The 22,220-nt window shown below is 46.1% G+C and overlaps 1 protein-coding gene across 1 annotated transcript in view; it reads right to left on the bottom strand.

The window, feature by feature from the left end:
• DNAH11 (dynein axonemal heavy chain 11) overlaps positions 1-22,220 on the bottom strand; it is a 196,777-nt gene that overhangs the window by 53,590 nt on the left and 120,967 nt on the right. The window contains exons 56-62 of the mRNA XM_080663816.1: positions 16,201-16,434; positions 11,595-11,741; positions 8,405-8,518; positions 7,202-7,345; positions 6,415-6,597; positions 4,604-4,705; positions 2,191-2,325 (exon numbers count right to left, since the gene is read on the bottom strand). Of these exons, the coding sequence (XP_080519942.1) occupies positions 2,191-2,325; positions 4,604-4,705; positions 6,415-6,597; positions 7,202-7,345; positions 8,405-8,518; positions 11,595-11,741; positions 16,201-16,434 (1,059 nt within the window). The remainder of the gene's footprint in view (positions 1-2,190; positions 2,326-4,603; positions 4,706-6,414; positions 6,598-7,201; positions 7,346-8,404; positions 8,519-11,594; positions 11,742-16,200; positions 16,435-22,220) is intronic.

The raw sequence follows: 22,220 nt of genomic DNA, 5'->3' as shown, positions 1-22,220 counted from the left end.
AAGAAAAATGAGTCTTCAAAAGGCCCCAGATTTTTGTTTTTAACACAGGAGGCTCCCAGAGCACGCCCATTTATTCATTTGACAAATACCTACTGATGCCTCTGACGTGCGGGGACTGTGCTATACGCCTGGGATCAAGCCGTGCAGAAAAGGGGGGAGGTTCCTCTTCTTGAGGCGCTGATATGTGCACACGGGTTAGTGTATATGTCATGTGCTGACCGATGTTATGAAAAAATAAAAACTAAAACAGAGTAAGAGCGGGTGTGTGCAGGGGGCAGGTGAGAGGGCAGAGAAAGCCATGTGCTGAGGGGAACTTTTAGCCAAGACCTGAAGGAAGTTGGGGAGCCAGTGATGTCATCGTCGGGGGGAAAGGTAAGCCACGTGGAGGAAAAGGCAGAGGACACAAAGCAGGAAGAGCAAGGCCAGCAAAGTTGGAGCGCGAGGGAAGTGGCGGGCGTGAGGACAGGAGGTATCCCGGAGCCGGGTCAGACACAGCCTGGCAGGCCAGGGAGCGCCTCTGGACTGCCCTTGGAGGTAGACAGTAAGTTATTGAAGAATTCTGCGACAGCAGTGACAGGAATGAACCTAATTTTTTAAAACATCGCTCAGCTGCAGTGAAGGGAGGACTCAGGGGTGATGTTGGAAGCGAGGGTGGTACTCCAGGGCAGAGATGCTGGCGGCCTGGACCAGCACGGGGAGGCGAGGGGGATGAGGATGCGGGGTTCTACATGGGCTTTGAAGGTAGAGCCAATGCAGTATGTATGCCGTGGGGCATGAGAAAGAGCAAAAAGCCCAGGGGCATGCCAAAGCTTTCGGCTCTAACAACTGGAAGAACAGACTTGGGATTCTTGACATGGAATGGAGAGAGTGGATTTTACAGAATGAACTATGAGAGATGATGGACTTCAATTTGTTGTGTTGGGTTTGTTTGTTTTTTAAATTAGATTTTTACTAGTAAAAAGTCCAGTATAATTATGTTAGGCTATCCCCCCCGTTCAACTGACCCTAACACATTTCTCCCTTCTTTCTTGCTAAGAGAACTCTGATTTTGAATAGGGTGGTGAGGAGTCCAGCCCCATGCGATGAACCGTGATTGGCTCCCCGTTTTCCTGTTTCCCAGCCTTCTTTGCAGCTGCATGTGGTCAATCTAGCTCTGGCTAGAGAAATTTGAGTGAAGTCCACCAAACACATTCCTAGGGAAACCTCAGTTTTTCTTGTAAAAGGACAAAAATCCATCTCTGGCCGGTGCTCAGCTGGTTGGAGCATCATCCCGAACACCAAGAGGTTCCAGGTTTGATTCCCAGTCACGGTGCGTACAGGAGGCAACCAATGGATGTTTCTCTCTCACATCGATGTTTATCTCTCTCTCTCCCCTTTCCTCTCTCTCTAAAATAAATAAAAACATATTCTTGGGTGAGGATTAAAAAAAGAGACAAAAATTCAGCTGATACAGATTACTCTCTCTCCTGCCTGAATCTGAGGTGTGGAGAAGCAGAGGGTACAGAGATCAGGCGTCTGGTTGCTAATTACCTGAGTCAACACTGACAATGTCTACCCTCTGGAATTTTCTGTGATATGTGAAAAAATTAACCCCCATTTGATTAAGCCACTATAAACCAACTCTTCTGTTACTGTCAGCTAAATACAGTTCTAATAGTGCAGTTATCTAGTTTTAGGTAGTCCTTAAATACAAATAGTTGTATTAAGATTGAATTCAGATATGAAATTCATCCTTTAAATACACAATTGAGTGGGTTTTTAGTGTATTCACCGACTCGAGCAATCATCCTATCTACTTTTAGAATGAGCACATCAGTCATCTCTAAAAAGATGCCATAGAGAATATCACACAGGCTTAATTTGAAGTAATGTTCTGATGGTAGAATTCAATTGTAAATGTATATTAAATGACTCAGACGACAGTTCAATGGCACCGTAACCTAGCAGCTGGCCTGCGTTTATAACATATTCAGGAAAACCACTGAGTTCATGGCTATCTACTGAAAAATACAGAGAACCGTCAGTTCTTACTTTGGGTATGTTAGACTCCAGTATGAATGATGATGAGACATTCTCCTTCATGGTTGATTTCACATCTACTTAGTTATTATTGACAGCAAATAAAGACAAGATCCAAAAGTGCTGATCCACATATTTTAGGTAGAATCTGGGAAGAAAAGGTGAACTTGCCTCGAGTTCCTTGACGAGTTTGTTGGCCAGTTCGATGGTTTTGTTTGTCTGGTTCACCTCTTCCTGGCACCGAACCTTCTCAGCTATCGCTTTTTCAAACGAAGCTGTGAGTCGGCTCAGATTTCGATCCAGATCCTGAATAAGAATCAAAATGAACTTCTGAGCCATTTCTAGCTATTCAAGATGAAGTATTATAATCACCTTAAGCCACCATTACCTTGCAGCATGTCAAACAAACCCCTGTCCCTCCTTTGCCCCTTCCGCAGACGTGTCAGGGAAGGAGTGCCACCACAGACCGCCAGCTCACCAGGCGGCCTTCGCGCCTGCCTTCTGCCCTGGGCAGAGGGCAGCCAGCGACGGGGTGCGTGGACGTGCCCTGCAGGCTCACACACACCCTGGGTGCACTGTCCCCTCTCTCCTGTACCTGAGCCTTATCCTCTTTTTAAAGAAGGGTCATCCCGTGGTTCTCCACGAAGAGGGGGAAGGGTGTTAATGATGGAGTTCCTTCAGACCACTGGACAATGTATACGTGTGATCTTCACACCGTGACCCCGAATCTGCGTTCCTGAGCCAGGCTCCTCTCTCAAACCCCAGGTCTGGCCCCAGAACACCCAACACATGGGTTTGCTGCACCAAGAGAGTGGGGACTCCCATGTGTGGCTGTGTACTGTGCAACAAACAGCACTTTGATACATCAAACAGCACTTCGAGACATCAGGATTCTGAGATGAGAAATAACAGATGTCAGCTAATTTTAGCTAACGGGAATTTACTGGAAGGAAAGAGTGGGGGCTGTTAGGAGCGAAGGAAAGGCAGAGGACCATATGCAGACACCTGGAGCTGAGAGCTGAGAGCTGGAAGTGCCAGAGAGTCTCACCGGGGCACCACCCCATGCATGACCTCCACTTTCACTCTTTTTATTCTTTTGCTCATGACTCAGTTGTAGAGATGGAGGATCAAATTGGTGAAGCTTGGATGACACATCTAGACTTCAGCTAGCAAAGCCAAGGGCACCCCTGCTAAGCCCCACCTGAGTGCATCCAACAAGGAAAGATAATTCCTCAGAGATAAATCTGGGTTCTGGGTGGCCAGAAGTCCTCAGTGCCCACCTTGAGAGGTAGCTGTTATAATCATTGCTTCAGACACTAGAGCCAGCCGTGGGCAAACTACGGCCTGTGGGCTGGATCCAGCTGTTCTATCCGGTTCTCTTGCTCTCCCCTCCGCTCCTTTACTTTGAATTTATATTAGTTCACACAAACACTTCATCCATGCTTTTGTTCCGGCCCTCCGGTCCAGTTTAAGAACCCATTGTGGCCCTCGAGTCAAAAAGTTTGCCCACCCCTGCACTAGACTGAAGCTCCAAGGGCTCCCCAAGTTGCCAGGGTGACAGAGCCTCCTCACTCTGACTGCTGTCTCGTCAGGCATCTCACACTGACCATCTCTGTTCTGCATCACCCCTCTCCCCCCAACCGCTGTCCGCCAGCCTTGCATCCGTTTTTGCGCTCTCCATCTGGCTGCTCTGCTTACCTGAGGCCCCAGCAGGACTCGCGGCTGCGCCTCTGAACGTGTCTGTCTGCCTCTAGACTCCTCTCCCCCCAGGCTTCCACTCCGTTGCTGAAAAGCTAGTTCGATCATGTCGTTACCTAAGAGCCTTCGCATGTATCAACTGCTTCTTCCCTCTTTTCTTTATTCTTTACCAAGAATACCTCTCCCGACCTGGTTATCTGGGGACGCGCGCAGCCCAGGCCAAGCACACCTTTGTTATGACACTCACCCTCATTTCTCAGGCGCGGTACTTTCTGGCGCTCCTGTTGCATTGTATGTATGAAGTCACATGTACACTTAGAACACGGGACTTAGAACACGGGACTTAGAACACGGGACTTAGAACACGGGACTTAGAAGGGTTGGTCACATCTTTGTGAAAATAGGAATGTTAATCATCTTTGTAGCTGAGATTCTCTAAGTATGTGTCGTGTGCCAGGTACCGTGCTAAATTCTTAATAGGAAAGACTCTCATTTAATCCTCACACCCCACCCTGGAAGTGGATGCTACTGTAACACCTACTGCACAGATGAGAAAACCACGGCTCAGAGCGGCTGGCTAACTTATGAAGGGTGAAACGGTGAATGGCAGAACCAGGACATAGACCCAGGCAGTCTGGCTCCAGAGTCCCTGCTTTCAATCACATGCGCTACCCTCCCCCTCCTCCTCCCAGACCATGGAAGTTTCCACTTTCCCAGTTCCGTGTCTGACACACAGCAGATAAGGAGCAGCTACTAACGGAGTATGCAGATGAAGACAGACGACAGAGGGAATGTCCTTCTGTGCGGCAGGGATGCACACGTGGCCCTACCTGAAGGTGGGGTCCTAAGCGGGGAAGTACCCCCTCTTGGGATCTTCAGTACTCACCACAAGCTTTTTCCTGAGAGTGTCTAGCTTCTCAGTAGCTGCAGCCAATTCTAAGTTCGCTTGGGCCAATGCTTGGCGTTTGGGCTCCACGTCACAGTAGACCTGAAATGCCACGTGGCGTTTCATTCAAGAGGTAATGACCATGCAAAGAAGACAATCATTCAATCCTTCCTCTGCTGGAGGCTTTACAGTTAAAGTCTCTAATTCACTAGCGATTGGTCGCTATTTCTTAGCAATGGTCCTCCCTAATGGCAGAGCAAACCTCCACACGGCCTTCCAAGTTCTCTCTGCTTGTCCACTATTTACGCACGTACTCTGGACATGAGAGCCACAAGTACTTGCGTTAATGCTATGTATGTCAAATACCATGAATATACTAAAATTAGCTTGCCGTAAAATTAGGAGCAAGTCCTCCTGTCACTCGAAATCGTGGTATGCAGGAATGTCATTGAAATTGGGAGCTAGTTTTGACTTTGGAGTGGAAGGTAACTGTGGGGGGGCTCTCTGGACCCAGAAAGTGGGAGACAGCCTCACACAGTATTAACCACGCTTTTACTTCCTTTCCCAGTCCCTGGCAGCCTGAAGTGTGTGTGTGTGTTTGAATGGGTCGTTTGAGAATTTAGTGGATCAATTTTCTCTCCTGCTGGGGAGAGAGAAAGGAAATGAAGTTTTATAGCAAAACAACAGGAGCGCAGCCACGGTCTGACTTGCGCCTGCGGGGCAAGGAGCGCACAGGGTCAGGCGTTTCATGACGGAGAGAGGCTTCACGTCAGTGGCAATGTCTACACTCCTTCCCTACAGACTTCCACTGGAGAGCGAAAGCTCAACAGGGCCCGGTCCGCTGGGGCCTCCGTATCCAGGACAGAGCCTGGTTCTATGAAAAACATTCTGGGAATGTCACTGCGTACACTTGGCATTTCCTCAGTAATCCCAGTTTGGAATGTAACACACAACCTTCCACGACAGATGAGATGGTTTTTCAGAGTGAAGGACTGTGCACCGGCTCTTTTCACACCCGGTGCTCTGCAAAGAGCTAAGGGCACAGTTGGCGGATGCCCGGAAGCTGATAAATAAATGACTATGTGACATGATCACCCTCTCTCTATATTGCCCAAAGCACAAACTTTAGATGAGACCATACACAGGCAAAAACCTACTTGCCATTAAAATACTAAAACCAAAAAAATGGCTATTTCTGCCCTAACCGGTATGGCTCAGTGGATAGAGTTTCGGCCTGCGGACTGAAGGGTCCCAGGTTCGATTCCGGTCAAGGGCATGTACCTGGGTTGCGGGCACATCCCCAGTAGGAGGTGTGCCAGAGGCAGCTGATCAATGTTTCTCTCTCATCGATGTTTCTAACTCTCTATCCCTCTTTCTTCCTCTCTGTAAAAAAGCAATAAAATATATTTTTAAAAAATAATGGCTATTTCCTCGTCTCCCTACGTCTACACTAGAGGGTGTGAATTTTTGCTTTGAGAGCAGGGATTACGTTTAACTGAACATTAATTCAGAAGTTCAGTTTTTTCCCCGAATCAAAATGAAATTAGCATTTTCACACAAATATAATTAATGTTTTCCTCGAATCAAATCTAATTGCTGCTATTTGATCTAAAGTAGCTAATTGTTCTACCCTGAGGAAGACAGTTTCCAACATTTCAAGTATCCTCCTGCATAGAATTCTATTTAATCAGACCCTTTCATGTCTCATTCTTAGAACTTCATCTTAATTTCCAAATTACATCTTTTTACTGGCCTAGGAATGAAGACACTGACGGGCCTTTGTGACTTCCATGTTGGATCGGGACGAATACCTCATAGAACTTGATGATGTTGATGACCCAGGCGCAGAGGCCCGCTGCTGCAAAAGATTTGGTCCGAATCAGGTTGGGATTGAACTCCGGGTCTTTCAAATACTGTTCATTCACCACTTTTAGACAGTTCTCCGGAATGTGCTCTTTGTCGTAGTTAATTAATGCTTGCAAGAAATCATCAACCTGTAAAGCAAAAAGACTTATTGCAAAAACCCACTTTGGCTGCAGAGAAAATTCCAAGATCGAAAGTTAAAATCGGCTTTTAGGGCTCGCATTACAGAGGCTAAATTGGCAAGCCGCATTTATCCTACTGTGTGACTTTTTCAGTCTTTAGTGTATGGAGTTAGAATTAGCAATGGACACTTTTAAAATCTCTTTCATCCCGGGGTAAAACATTCAGTGCCTACACAGGAGGCCCTCACATTTTGAAAAAGAAATTCACATACTCCAAAGCCCCTTTGCTTCACCTTCTGGTACATGAGTAACATTTTTTTCCAGCATAAGAAATCCATGTAATTTTCTTCCTCCTACACTTAACTGCTCTCACAGTTTCGCAAATAATTAGCACCCTTCCAATGGCTGTCGGCACGGCCTTAGGGATGCTGTAAGCCCCAGCTAACCTCCAGCTTGGCCAACGCAGACTCAAAGCCTAAAGAACACACAGCAGGTTACCCTCACGGACGTGAAGAGGATTCCTTTGGACTGGAACATCTCTTGCTGCCAAGTATAAGCAAGCGCAGCACTGAGCACAGAAACGGGGTTTTCATCCCGCCAGGCTGTCCGATACCTTTCCCATGAAGACTCGCGCTGCTTTCCAACCTCGGTCTTTGGGCACCCTGCCCCGGGGAGCCAGAAGGACCATCACAGCTGCAGCAACGTTGGTGACGGCGTTCGGAGGGTTGGGAAAGGCTTTCAGCTCGGTGAGATTGACCTGGAGAAGAGCACAGACACCTCTGACACCAGGCGCGGGCTGGGGAAGCGCCAGGAGCTGTCAAGCTGGTCGTCAGTGGCCTCCGACCGCTCCTTTCCACACCAGCCTCGGTGGGGCAGGAATTCCACCTCGAGACCCCAAGAAGTTCAGTTCCCCCTGCGTACTTTTCTCCCTGATGCTCTGGAAACATCACTGTCCTTTTTGCCCCCTAAGAAAAATGGTTCCTCTGGTATTCCAGTCCTACAGAGCCCGGTTCACTGCGTCAGGACAGTTCATAAGCACACAGGTTTTAAGGTATTCACGGGTTCTATCCCACCTATGTAGCATATTTGCATTTTAACCAGGTCCTCGCAGAAACACAGTCCCTTAGTTCTGTGTCTCTCAGTTGTGATTTTCTGCTTCACGTGTACAAAAACCGCCTTCCGTTACAGTAGGGGGCTCTCGATTGCGAGGATGCCCATACGGGTTTTGTCTATTCTGTACACTACTCCTTACTCTTCCCCTAGCAGCATCTTGATTTACCCAGCAGGTGGTATTAATGGTGTAAGTTACAAGTGTCAGGGCAAATACTTAGGAGCGCTGGTACCTGTAAGAAGCACATGTAGGTTCATGACACATGATTTTAAAAAACAAGCACTTCCTATAGTCTTTCGTGAGCTGCCCAATACACTCACCAAATGTTCAACCTGAGTCCGCTCCACTGCCATAAGCTGCCTATTTATTTGGGAAATGAATGCAAAGAACAGAAAATAAGAGCAAAAGAAAGAGAACTGGCTAACCAAGATTCCTCTGCATTTGCACGCATCATCATCATTTACAAAAACGCTCAGCTTTATATTTAAGTGGCATTTATTTCTGCCTGGGTAAACAATAATATATTCAGAGGAAAACCTGCAAATATAGACAAGCACAAAGAAGGAAATAAACATTGTGCGGTTCAAATATAAAGAGGAAACCTCTCTCACATCTCTCTCTCAACTCAATAAACATATCCTTGGGTGAGGATTTAAAAAAAGCTTGAAGTACTATTTTGAGGAATCCAAAAATCATCATCCTTACCCTGTTGAGTGTGTTGAGCGCAGCTGTCGCAGCCACCAGAGCAGGCTCAGCCTTGAGCAAGTCGGCCTCACACTCTTTCTGTTTCTGGGACACTTCGGTTTGAATGGCTGTCACCTAATCAGAGAGGAAAAGCACACAAACTCACAAACACACACACACAGCAGCATCTTAGATCTCTCTCCTGAAAACATGTGGGCTGTGTCAGATGCACTGTTCAAGAATTCATCTGTCTGCATCTTGAATAGGTGAGGGTTGGTGTGAAGACCGATTCCCTTTGGGCACACTGTATGTACAAAGCTTGGTACATGCACAAAACACACAACACAGATGGAGTCAAGTACCAACATGCTCCAAGATGGGCTCTAATTGAACCGTAAGTTGCCACTAATGAGAAATACAAGATTAAGTGATTCCTCTGTTCTTCAATTTCCTTTTCCAGAGAGTCCTGGGCAAGTGAAAATCCAGGCTGGCTCAGTAACATACACCACGGATTTTCTTGCTAGAATTCCCCACCTAATTTTTGCTAACATTTGCCTAAAAGCCACGTTAGCTCTTCTTTAGGAATAGATAAAAGCTTTCTTGTTCACGCCGAAACCGGTTTGGCTCAATGGATAGAGCGTCGGCCTGCGGACTGAAGGGTCCCGGGTTCGATTCCGGTCAAGGGCATGTACCTTGGTTGCGGGCACATCCCCAGTGGGGGGTGTGCAGGAGGCAGCTGATCGATGTTTCTCTCTCATAGATGTTTCTAACTCTCTATCTCTCTCCCTTCCTCTCTGTAAAAAATCAATAAAATATATTAAAAAAAAAAAAAGCTTTCTTGTTCAACCGGCTAGATTAGAAGTTACTGTTCTGGGCTGTGCATGTTTAGCCACAGATAAGAATTTTTATAAAGACGAATTACTGGTTTCTCTAAGGACCTGGTAGGGAACCATAGCAGCAACCGTCCAGTTCTGCCTTTGGCAATGGAACAAGGACACTGATGTCCTCTCTCCTGCTGAGGGCCAAATGGCAGTCTTCACATGCCAAGAGGGTGCTGTATCGGCCTCAGGACAGGAACACATGGGATATGGAACATAGGGAAACCGTGTGGGTACACTTGAACCAAATCAAAGTGAGAAGCTTTGGAGTTTTTATCCTCTTCCATGTAGGACACCTATAGAATCTCAATGGCCAGGGAGAGGACATTTTTAGTCCTCAGCAGAAATTGGAATTTCAAAGCTATGGCGCTGGGCGGCAGGATCTGGTCGCCCTGGGAGATGGTTCCTGAGGTGACGGTGATTTGTGGAATGTAAAGTGTGAACAAAGTGCATTTCCTCCGATGTGTTGGGAATGAACAGGTTTAACTATACCATAAAATTAAACACTGCTCACAACAAATTATGTTGTCTACTACAGCTTCATTAGCAGTAATTACCCGTCTCCTGATTAACCGTTATTTTGCTGTATACTGCACCTTTTATGAACATAATTGGTTCAGGGTAGATATGTGACCTCCTGCCAATACATACACAGCTACTGTTAATGTAAATAAGGAAACTCGGCATGCTCACCGAGAACTGCTTCAGCACCACAGCCCCCAAAACTGCCGGGAATGGACCGTGAACATTCTAAGAAGGCTACATGTTCAGTGTGCTAGAGGACGCTGCTACAGATGAGAGAGCGTGTAATTGCCCAAGCGAGTTATTACATCAGGTATTTCTTTCCACAAGGGTATAATGAACCTATAAGTGCGCGTTGTTACCATTTATAATGGCATCGCTTTAAACTGAACGCAGGCTGGCAAATTTTTAGTACGAGAAGAAACCTTAAGGCAGGGGTGGGAAACCTTTTATCTGCCAAGGGCCATTTGGGTATTTATAACATCATTCTTGGGCCATACAAAATTATCAACTTAAAAATTAGCCTGCTCTATTTGGTCAAACATTTAATTAACTCACCCCTAATGCCTTGGCATGGCCAGACCAAATCATTTTGTGGCCTTATACGGCCGGCCTTATACAGCCCACCTTATACGGTTCCCCATCCCTGCCCTAAAGAGTTTTCCTTTAAGTGCTATTTCTACGATACTGGGAGATGCTACTTTTCTCCTCTCTTTTGGTGATAATGGAGTATTATTCCTTTGGGTAAAGTTTATAAATAGAGCAATCTTGAACATTGAATATATAAAAACCCACAAGTGCGAGTAAAAAGTACTCGAGGTTAACTTATTTCTCATTCCCAATACCTCTCACCCTGAGGTGCAGTGACACGACAACACTGAACGTGCTGCGTATCCTAGTGATCTGGGAAGACGTGGGCCGCAATCCCCTTTGGCCTGCTGCTCCGGGGCGTGTCAGCCAGGCCCACCCTGGATAATGGATTAATGGCTACTGACTCAGTGGCTATGAGCATGTGGCAATTTACAATTATTTATTAGCTAAGCCCTGATTATAATTGTCTAAATAAGAGAATTTACCTTACACACACACATATATATCCATTCAATTTTTAAACAAATATTTATTAATTTTATGTTTACTGTACTATTTCTTTTGGAAAATAAGATGGATAAAGAAATCCCTTCCATTTGCAGCTGAAGTTTTGGTAAAAGAAGAAGACAAAAGAAGTTATATTTATTCCAGAATGGCTGGATATTTAAGTGCAAAGAAAGCAGATTTTATAGAAGCTTAAAAGTGTTTCCAACAATAAAACATAATACAAAATGCCAGAGCCTCCATCGAATAAAAAAGAACAAATTTAGCTTGGGATTTAATAATAAACTCAAGTTGTATGATTAAAATGCAAAATTTGAAAACCATTTTGCAAAGTGACGGAATGGGCTTTGTTAACAATTGAGTTGTTCAATTTGCCTAAAAACTGAGACCCTTTAGAAACCTCAGAAGAGCCTTCATGACCTTTACTGTATTACAAATAGGCCTGATGTTCAAGATCCACATCCATTATATGCTTGAATGAGCTCAGTATTTATTGTTCTTCCATATCATTAAAGGAGCTAAAAGATTGGGAAAATGCATAATGTAAAGAAAGGTCAAGTGGTAATCATGGTGTGAAATGCTGTTACATGTGTAACTATAATAATTCTCTAGATTTTATGCCCCTTGGAGAGGAAGTTGTTCAAAATTGTTCACCTACTAACGTTGATTTTGTGCTAAATATAGCTCGGCACCCTAAATGGTAGAATGGGCCTGACCTTTTGCTCCTCGGCATCGGCGATGGCCTTTTCCCGGCTCGCTTTCTCTGTCTGAAGCCCGATCTTGGCAATCAGAGCTTCAGTATCCTGATTTCTCAGTTGCAATTCGGCTTCTTGAGAGGCAAGCCTGGCTTTGAGATCTCCCACCTAAAGAAAAAAAAGTCATTATTTTGAAGTAACAAATATCAGATATAGCTTAGTTTTCTCAATGACGTCAGGGGTCCCTAGCAGCTTGCATCCTACATCTGTTTCTGCTGAGTTGACTTCAGTCCCACGTGTGAGAACACGGCCCCATCTTCTGCCATGTAGGAATAAACAGAATAATGTTTCCCAGTGGTTCTGTGGACAATATCATTAATGTATGTCAGCACCAACCAGAAGTTTATCTTCTCAACTCAGTTCTGGGCAGCCACAGAGGCACTAACAGCGGTGCCCACCTGAGCCCACGTCACATGCGCCCCCTGCTTTCTTGGTCCCGTGCGGCTCAGGCTCAAGGCAGTAGAGTCCGGGGAAAAGTCTGCTGGATGACAAGCGGGAAGAACCATGCTTTCCTTCTCCAACACATGGCAGGACACCTCAGACAAGTTAAAGAGGTCAATGCTCCTTGGCTGTTATCTGTTTACTTCATCAGTTGCTTATTTTGATAGAAATGCCCACAGACAGGTCTTATCTCGTCCCACAAAGTAGGAAGTGGCCTGATTTTTCTTCCTCTCATAGGACATTCACATTAATACCTACACTAAGAAGGGCAAACCACAAGTGCCTTGTGGGGATGGAAGGCCAGGGACTTTCCCAGATGTGAATTCTTCTTGGGGGTGGCGCACGAAATAACCTCATTCAGTTCCTGTGAAACTCAAGTCTTCCGAGGCATCAAGTTTGTCTGCTTTAAAGGATGATTCTCCCACCTTTTACGTTAGGATTTCATGAGGTCCGAAGGTACCACTGGGTTCCTAAGTTTGAGGACCATGTAAATAAAAGCTAAGTGACGTGCTAGGGAGAAAAATGTAACTCGTGAAAGCAGCTTCACACATCATGATGGCAATTAGCTCTTGGTTCCACTTGTTTTCCTGAAGCATAAACATTACTATTTTGTTAAAATCATAGAAGCAAAAAAACAATTGTAACCATTTATTCTGACTCAATTGCTAAAAGCACTTTAGTGCTTCCATCGTGTGGGAAGACATCTCCCTACCAGATGCAAGGACTCTGGTAGCCCCCACCTCAGCACACTCTGCGTGCACTCTATCTAAAAGCAGTTACCGCTGCGACTGCTCCCTGTACGATTCGAGTTAAAGCAAGACTGACTCCTTAGCCTCTCCACGAAGTCAGGGCAACACTGCTTGGTATTTGCTTTTCTGTTGTTGTTAGCCATGTGAATTGGTCGTGTGTTAAAAGTCATAATCAACAGAATTATCCAAGGAGACCAGGAAGAAACTGTTATTGCAAGCCCTAATTTCAGCTTCTAAGGAAGCTATTAGGTCTGAAATATGCCAAGTGACTGAAGCCCTGGATAGGGGGCCTGACCTGCGAAGAAAGGTCACTAGGTTATCGGGATGACCTAGGCCAGTGGTCGGCAAACTCATTAGTCAACAGAGCCAAATATCAACAGTACAGCGATTGAAATTTCTTTTGAGAGCCAAATTTTTTAAACTTAAACTTCTTCTAATGCCACTTCTTCACAATAGACTCGCCCAGGCCATGGTATTTTGTGGAAGAGCCACACTCAAGGGGCCAAAGAGCCGCATGTGGCTCGTGAGCTGCGGTTTGCCGACCACGGACCTAGGCTGACATCTAAAGAGGAGCATGTGGCAGTAAAAGGGAAACTATGGAAACGATGCTTCCTTTTCCAAATAAGCTGATTAAAAAACAAACAAAAAACTTGTAAGAACCTATTAACTATCCCATCCACGCTTCCGGTATTAAAAACATGACATGCACAAATACCTAATGAAAAGAAATCACCGGTAGGCCTTCAATCAACACTTGGTGCATCTTCCTCCCAGACTTTCCACCTGCTGCTTCCAGCTGAGGAGGAATAAGGAGACCCCCCAAGCTGCCCTGCACTTGGCAGTGAACTGCTGTTGGCTTTCTTTCTCCCGTTCTCCCACCCCCTTGATTCATCAACACATAACTGAGACGATGTTAGAAAACCACTCATCTTCCCTTAGCTCAACAGGACTCTAGGAAAGACTTCACTGGGGAAAAGGGTCTTGATTTAAGTGAGATAGTATTACTAGTAGAGAGATAGGTAGAGAAAGAAAAGGGAAGAGAAAGGGCAATGAGAAAAAGAGTAATAGGAAATGTGCATAAAAAGGAAGAGTAAAGAAAGACATTCTTTGAAAGGGAAGGAAGAGATGCACAAATATGGATATACTCTCCGGGGGCTTCCCAGAAACGGTTCTTCACATCACTCAGTCCTGGGAACTGACCTGGAAACCTCTTCCCTCTGTTTCTCTTTCCCAATAGTATTCTCTCTCCTCAGTGCTCGGGACAGATCGTGCTTCACCAAAGAGCCATCCCTGGCATGTGCAACACAGAGGATAAGAGGTAAATGGTACTTTGGCTGATGGAGTGCATGAAGGACATGGCCAGAGAGGCCTTCAAAGTGAAGGTGCCAACATATGCTTCCCCGACCAGTTAGTGGCTTATTTTGAGCCTATACACAGATGGGTTGGCTGCACTACTGGGGGAAAAACTGGCTCAATCTCTTGAAAACAAGAGCCTATGCCCTGATGCCAATACTCTAGAGCAGCGGTCGCCAACCTTTTGGACCTCCCACCGTTCGGTGACTGCTGTTCTAGAGAAACCACTGGAATTTCTGGCTTTGAGGTCACCCCCCGTGACAATCCCCTCGATGCATGTTTCTCCAGCTCTAGGGCCCGGGTGGCTCAGAGAAAAGCTGGGCCATTCTCCAGTCTCCACATGCTTCCATTCTAACTTCTTCTGACTCATCACAGAGAGGCAGCACGGTACCACGGACAATCCATGGGCTTTAGAGTATTACTGACCTGGCTTCAAACCCCCACCTTAGGGCTGGGCTCTGTGGCCTGACACTCTTTCAGCCTCGAAAGTAAAATTACAGCAGCACCACCCATGCCGTGAACTGGTTTTGTATTTAACAATGAAATCGGATGACCGGTGTTTAGACAGGATGAACGTCCTATGTGAATTCTCTGATTACTCCTAGGGGTTCAAGTACCTCTAACCTCCAGGGGCCTTATGACTGAGGATGAAGGCAACACTGGATACTTTTATCTAAGAGAGAAGGTGGCTAAAAAGAGACCAGACACCAAGATTGGTCTTAGGGTCTAATCACATTATCAACCCTAATCACATCATCAACCAGGAAATGATGCCCTCACTGGGGGTTGAGAATCTGAGACCAAAATAAGTCCTACTTCCACGGCAGGTGACAAAATTCCTGACCTGACAATAAGCCCAGAACACCGAAGCAGTGGGAGACAGGAGAGAGGAATCAGCTATGCCTGTTCCTTTCAACATCTCTCTGTGGCCCTGTACTGAGTCAGGACAAGAGAGGGTATCTCTCCAAACCATCAGTGATAGAGCCATTGGCTGGTCCCTTTCTAGGCTTGGAAAACCAGAAATAGTGTGTTCTTTGTGTTCTCAAACTGTAAAATTTTAGCATTATTATATCACCAACCTCTCAATGCATGGGACGATGCTCAACCAACAGAGCCACATTGGCCATGGTAGCATCAGGTATCCTATATAATAAAAGCCTAATATGCTAAGTGTCCGGTTGACCAATTGGCTCTTCAACCAATCAAAGTGTAATATGCTAATGATATGCTAAGGCAGCTCAACCGTTCACTCTGACGTGCACTGACCACCAAGGGGCAGATGCTCCGACCAGTAGTTTGGCTTGCTGCTGGGGTCTGGCCAATCGGGACTGAGTGAGACGGCTGGACACACCCTGGAGCCCTCCCATGGCCCCTCCCCAGGCTGGCCAACCTCCCACATCCCCCCCTGTCCCCCATCCTACACCGATGGGGTCCCTCAGTCTGGCCTGCACCCTCTTGCAATTCAGGACCCCTCGGGGGATGTTGGAGAGCCGGTTTCAGCCCAATCCCGCAGGCCAGGCCAAGGGACCCCACGGGTGCATGAATTCGTGCACCAGGCCTCTAGTCCTGTATAATAAAAGGCTAATATGAAAATTGACCAAACAGCGGAACGACCGGTCACTATGACACACACTGACCACCAGGGCGCAGAAGTTCAACGCAGGAGCTGCCCCCTGGTGGTCAGTGCGCTCCCACAGGGGGAGCGCCGCTCAGCCAGAAGCTGCGCTCATAGTGGCGAGTGCAGTGGCAGTGGTGGGAGCCTCTCCCGCCTCTGTGGCAGCGCTAAGGACCCCTCGGGGGATGTCCGACTGCCAGCTTAGGCCTGCTCCCGAGCAGGTGGACATCCCCTGCGGGGTCCCAGACTGCGAGAAGGCTCAGGCCGGGCTGAGGTACCCCCTCCAGTGCACGAATGTTGTGCACCGGGCCTCTAGTCTTATATAAATGGTTTGAAATGTTGCTTCAAAAATAAATTTTTAAAAAATGTTAGAAGCATAGATGTCGGTAATAATCCACCCTGGTCATACCTGAGAGGCTGTGGTTTTCAGCTTCTGAATGCCATTCACCAAGTGCTCTTTCCGTTGGGACACCTCTTTTTGTTTCTTCTTCAACAGGTTCTTAAACAGGGATATTTGTTCTAGAAAACTCTTTGGGGTGGTATAGTTGTATCTTCTCTCATTTTGGTAGTACCTGGTACTCATTTCATTGACGCTGGTGTGAACGTGTGCCATGAACAAGCTAATGGAATCTTTGTCCAGGGGCTGAAAACACAAACATTGCAATGCATGTGAAATTCTCTCACGTCAAAACAAAACTGCAGGGGTGGGGGCGGGGTGGGCTGGGAGAGGTCAATGGGGGAAAAAGGGGACATGTATAATACTTTCAACAATAAAGATTAAAAAAAAAACTGCAATTTTAAAAAAAGAAATTACCAAATTTATACAGTATTTTTTTCCAAAAGCCAGAGCAAATTACAGTAGAATCTACCGTAGGAACATTTCCCTAGTCTTTAAGAGCTACCCACAGGATTAGAGAGATGACAAGAAAAAGCAGTCAGCTTTGCTAACCTCTTCTTGACAATGAGGAGAGGATTTTTATGTGCGCCACACCCCAAACCCCAAAACCAGTGTAACACAGCTTGACTGCTTTTCACAGCTTGACTTTTATCTATCAAGTGTGAAAAAGACAAAGTGGAGAAACTGAGACATAGTACTCTGAGGGGTGTTTGTGGTGTTGCTTTCAAACTTAACTTTAGGCAAAGTAAACCAACAACCCTGCAGTCAATGAGAAAAAGAAAGAAGAAAAGCTGAAAACAGAGAAATGCAAATGTAGAAGAATCCATGTGAAAACAAACGGGATGGTAAGGTATAAAAGTCAGTGCTTCTGGGAGAAAAATATCATGATCATTTCTATTCTCATTCAGGGAGAAAAAAACCAATTAACTCTCCTTTGAAGATTTCCTGAAGAACCTTCCCCGCAGGCCCCCCCCCCACCCCCCGCTCCCATGCACTCTTTCCATTTGTCCTCTATGACTTCTGAAGTAGTTAACTTTTTAATTTGTAGAGTCACATCTCCCTCATTTTAATGATTATTTATTGCATTCTGTACAAGATGAACCAGGTCCAATTAATCAAGGGAAGCCTAAAAATCAATTAATATGAATTAAATGAGCTACACCAACTCTCAGGAAAGTCACACATAATTTACCAAAGTGTTGTCAATAACACTCAGACATCTTTGGGAAATTGTGCACAAGTGGCTGGTGATGCAGTTAAATGTTTCCAACCTGCACCATCAGTATGAGAGCCGGGGGTGTGAGGAGAGGCAGGCCAGTCCTCGGGGTGAAAAACAAGTGTTTCTGGGCACTGTCTAAACACTCAGCTTCCCCTCCCCTCCGCGTGAAAAATCCCCGAGTGGGTTTAAAATGCGTACGTTTTAGATTGTTCTGCCCATTAAAAATCCATTTCACTAGTAACAGACATGTTTTTAAAGCAAAAAATTAAATTTTGAATACAAATCCATCACCAGTAGCAGAAGCAAAACCTTTTATTATTATTTTAAAATATATTTTTATTGATTTCAGAGAGGGATAGAAACATTAATGAGAGGGAATCATTGATTGGCTGCCTCTTGCACATCCCACACTGGGGATCGAGCCCACAACCAGGGCATGTGCCCTGACTGGGAATTAAACCGTGACCTCGTGGTTCACAGGTAGACAGATGCTCAACCACTGAGCCACGCCAGCCAGGCAGGATTTTATTTTTAAAGAAGCCTGCCTTACAATATAAACATGGGTGAAAATTCATTCCTGTCCTGCCTGGTAACGTGAACCGAAAGGGTGCGGCATATGTGCTTCTGTAATACAGATACATCCCTCCCCGGCCGAGTGCCATGTCCTTACAGAGCAAACCTGGCCTCTGCCCAGCCATGATCCTATGAGGAGGCTCCCGGGCTGCCCGGAAAGCTCTCTTAAACAACAGTTTCGTTTGTAAATCCGTGGAAGAAGTGGTTTCCGGGAGAGCTGGAAGTGGCCCGAGACAACTTGTCTCAATGGGGCAAAATAACTATTGTTATGGGGCTTAACAAAATGGCACAGCATGGGAGGCCAGCCGAGCCAGGGAGCAGCTGGTTGCAATTCACACTGTTTTTCAGAAAACTCTAATGGGTCCAGAACAGACCTCTTTGATGACTGGTCTTCCCTGCATTCTCCATTTGTCACTTTCTCTTATGATAAGGTCAGTAGTGACAGCACTTCCTGACATTAACAGCTGTGGCTTTTAAAGGGTCATTGTAGAACTACTAATTGCAGTAATTTCATTAGCATAAATTATTTATTCTGCCATTCATTTCTCTCCAGCTTTTTTGGGGAGGGGCGGGGGGAGAGAGGCAGGGAGGAGATGGCTGCTGGGGCTGTGGCAGGGATGGCAATGCCATGCTGTGGTTTCCCCTTGTATTTATTTTGTTTTTAATCCTCACCTGAGGGTATTTCTCCATTGGTTTGGAGAGAGAGGGGGAGAGGGAGGGAAGGACAGAGAGAAGCATGGATGTGAGAGAAGCTCGACTGGCTGCCTCCTGCACGTGCCCTGACCAGGGCCCAGGCCAGGGTGGAGCCTGCAACCGAGGTACATGCCCTTGACCGGAATCAAACCCAGGATGCTTCAGTCTGCAGGCCGACACTCTATCCACTGAGCCAAACCAGCTAGAGCTGTGTTTTCCCCTCAGACCTGAGAGCGAGGCACCTCATTCCTGCCACGTGTGCCCCTCAATGAAACCAGGTGACCCCATTCTGGAGGTATTCAGCAGGCAATCATGGTGAAGGCAAAAGTCACCCTTCAAACGGTTATAAGTCCAAGATTTCCCCACGAAGCAGCTTTGGAAAACAATGCTGCATTCGTGCATAACCAAATGCAAAGTTGAAACTGCTTTCTCCTCACATTAATAAAAAGTGCTTCATTTCCACTCACACTTGGCTCGCTGTAAACAGAAACACACACAACTGCTGCCACGCCAAGTACCTCAGCCCCTGACTCTTACAGCGAAGGCCCCGATGTCCCTGCTACTGAAAATGACAGACAGCAAAATTCCAACGAAGACCGTTACCCGGAGGCCAGAACTAAATGAGACATCGTCCGTGTGATGTAGGATTTTACACCTTCCCAAGACCAGCAAAGAGTATATCGGTCTGTTCTTTTACATTCAGACTCTCAAAAGTATTACACTCAAAAGAGAAGGGGCAGGTCAAAGAAAATTATCTTTTTAAAGTTTAACTTAGGAAAACTTTGTAGCATATGTACATACCTACAGTCCATCTTGAAAGTTTTTCTCAGGAATTATTTCTGTTACCTTTTTGCAGCTTTGTTGAAATATAATTGATATATAAAAGTGCACATATTTAATATCTATATTAATGTATATTAATGTTGTAACAATCCCAAACTGCTTAGTTATAAAATTATTTGTACTTTTTAGCCCCTTTTGGGGGCTGGTGAAAGGAGAGAATATCTTCATTAGATCCTTGTGGTTATCAGGTTGGTTGATTAAATAAAGGAGATTTAAAAATGCATAACACGGGCAGTAATGCATCTGAGCATCTCTCCACACTCTTCATGGTGCTAGTCACTGCCAGAGGGATGCAGGGCTCGAATCCTAGAACCTGGATTAGATTCCCAGTTCTGTCAAGTTGGGCAAATTATTGCTTCCCTCTACTTCCTCCTCCTGCCCATAAAATCAAACCTTAAACTTTCATTACTCCTTTCTACTCTGCTTCTTTCCTTCCTTTCCTTTCCTTTCTCTTTCAGAACCATCAAACATTTGTGCAACAGTCCAGAGCAGGATTTAGGACCACGGGCTTTCATATCAAAGTGCGGATGGGCCTCTTACCTGCTGAGTGATCCTGTGCTTATGGCCTCCAGCCCCTCACCTGGAAGGTTGCCGATTAGAGACGGGGAGCAATGCAAATGCAGGGAGGCGACGCTTCTGCTGCCGGTGATGGTAACAGTGCACCAAGGGCAGTCCCGGCGAGATTACTACCACCAGACGGAGCAGCCACAAGTGTTAAGTGTAGGACCAGACACAGTTTTCTAAGTCACATGCTATTTCTTGTTGTTTTTTGTCACCTTGTCTGGTGGATGCATTGTGTTGTTAAGTTTGCTCATGCTTTTAATTCTCTGCCTTTTAGAGACCAAGTTTGGGTCAAAGGCAAGATCAAGCCCAGTCAAAGCCAGCAAGCTTCCAGGTGAGTTTCCCATCATTGAAAAAGTGACTTCAGTGGCTCTTGGACGGAACATGAAAACAGAGCAGCGGCTGAGGGCTGAGGGCTGAGGCCGTGAGCAGGTGAAACAGAACCCACTACCCCTTGGATGGCAGAGAGAGGAGGCAGGAGATGGCGCCGCTGGTCCGGTGAGGCCAGCACTAGACGAAAGGTGCCAAACTGTCATTTGGAGGTAGTGACGCCTCCACCTGACTTAGCTAACCTTTTGGCTTAACAGCATGTCCAGGTGCCTGGGCAGCTATAAAAACTGGACTCTACTTTTGAGATCGATTCCTAAAACTTATATAACAAAGCCCTGAAAAGCAGCAGCCTACTACTTTTCCCAATTCTCTTCTAAATTTGGTTCATACATGCAGAGCAAGAACTGTCGGATGGGCAGTCTGTCAGTGTGCATGTGTCAGGGAGAGAGAGGGCTGGAGAAAGGGGACAGATCTGAAGGCCGACCCGGACCTTCCCCGGGTACTTGAGCATAGGTGTAAGCCCCTGTGAGACTTAGGCAGTTGCAAGGTAAATTTGGTTGCATTTGATTTTGTCGTGCTCTTTTAAAATTATGTCAATATTCCCCACAAACAGGGTATTTCCCCCAAATTCATAGAATTTCTATTGCAAAGGGTTATTGTTCTATTTCATAAATACATATGGGATAATCCTCATTTATATTTCCAAGAAAAAACTGTGCTAAAAGTCATCAATAGAAACACTGCTAACACACCTGTACTAACCGAATGCCGTCTACTCCTCTTCATGCCTGGCCTAACGTTTATAAAGGAACTTAGAGACACCTGAAGAAATCAGTCTTTAAAATCAGCAATAAAACCTCTTTCCTCTTTGAGTGGAAATTTTTTACCATTGGTTTGGAAAACGGGATTCAAATACACCATTTACATGTTACCAAACCCGGCAACACGTTCCGGATGGAAGACGTGGCGGCGAGAGGGATAACGTCAGCTCATTGAAAAAGCCGACGATGCCCAGCTTGGGCGAGTATGTTTAGGCTGCATCCCATCGCCAGGTCGGAGAGTTTTAACTTCCGGGCGGCCGGCTGCCTGGGCAGGACGGCTCGCCCGCCTTGCTCAGCTCTCTATTCTGCCCCTTCCACGCCAGTCTCACCCCTCAGCCCGGGGCCCATGTCCTCGCCGCTCAGTCCTTCTCCTTTCCGCAGGGCCTGCTTTCAAGCACGTCTGTTCTCCAGTCTGACTTGACAAGCAGAACCAGGGCTTGTCTTCGAACTCCTGTGTCTCCCCGCCTTTTGTCTTGAATTGTTCCTAACTGGGACCCATGCACTTCTCAGTAGGGACCCCCCCTCATCCCCCAATTATCACCTGGAGCCCCACTCCCAGGGAGCTTGCAAATCTCCCGTGAGGAGGCGTGTGCGTGACAGAGTCTTCAGATAAATCCCTGGTGGCGCTGAGATGGGAAACGATTGTGGTCATTCTGTCCGCTGTCATTTAGTTCAATGCCAGGTAACAGGAAAGGACACAAACATTTACAGAGATGCAGTCAGCCCACACCCCTGGGTGCTGCGTGCGTACTGACTGCAAATTATATGTCAACACACACCAAACGGCTTGCCTTTAATGAATCCTTCCTCTGTGGCTGAAGGGGGTCACCTTGTGTAAGCCCCTTCCACTCAGCAAATGAGGTCAATGATTAAGAAGGGCCCAAATTATGCTGATAACTTTCAGTCTTCATCATGGAAATTAAAACTAAGGAAGTGATCAAATTAGCGCTCATTCAAAAAAAAAAAAAATCGAACAGCTGTTTTTGACCTCT

The sequence above is a fragment of the Plecotus auritus genome (assembly GCF_963455305.1).
Source record: "Plecotus auritus genome assembly, chromosome: 4".
NCBI lineage: Eukaryota > Metazoa > Chordata > Mammalia > Chiroptera > Vespertilionidae > Plecotus > Plecotus auritus.
This window is presented reverse-complemented; position numbering and strand designations above follow the sequence as displayed.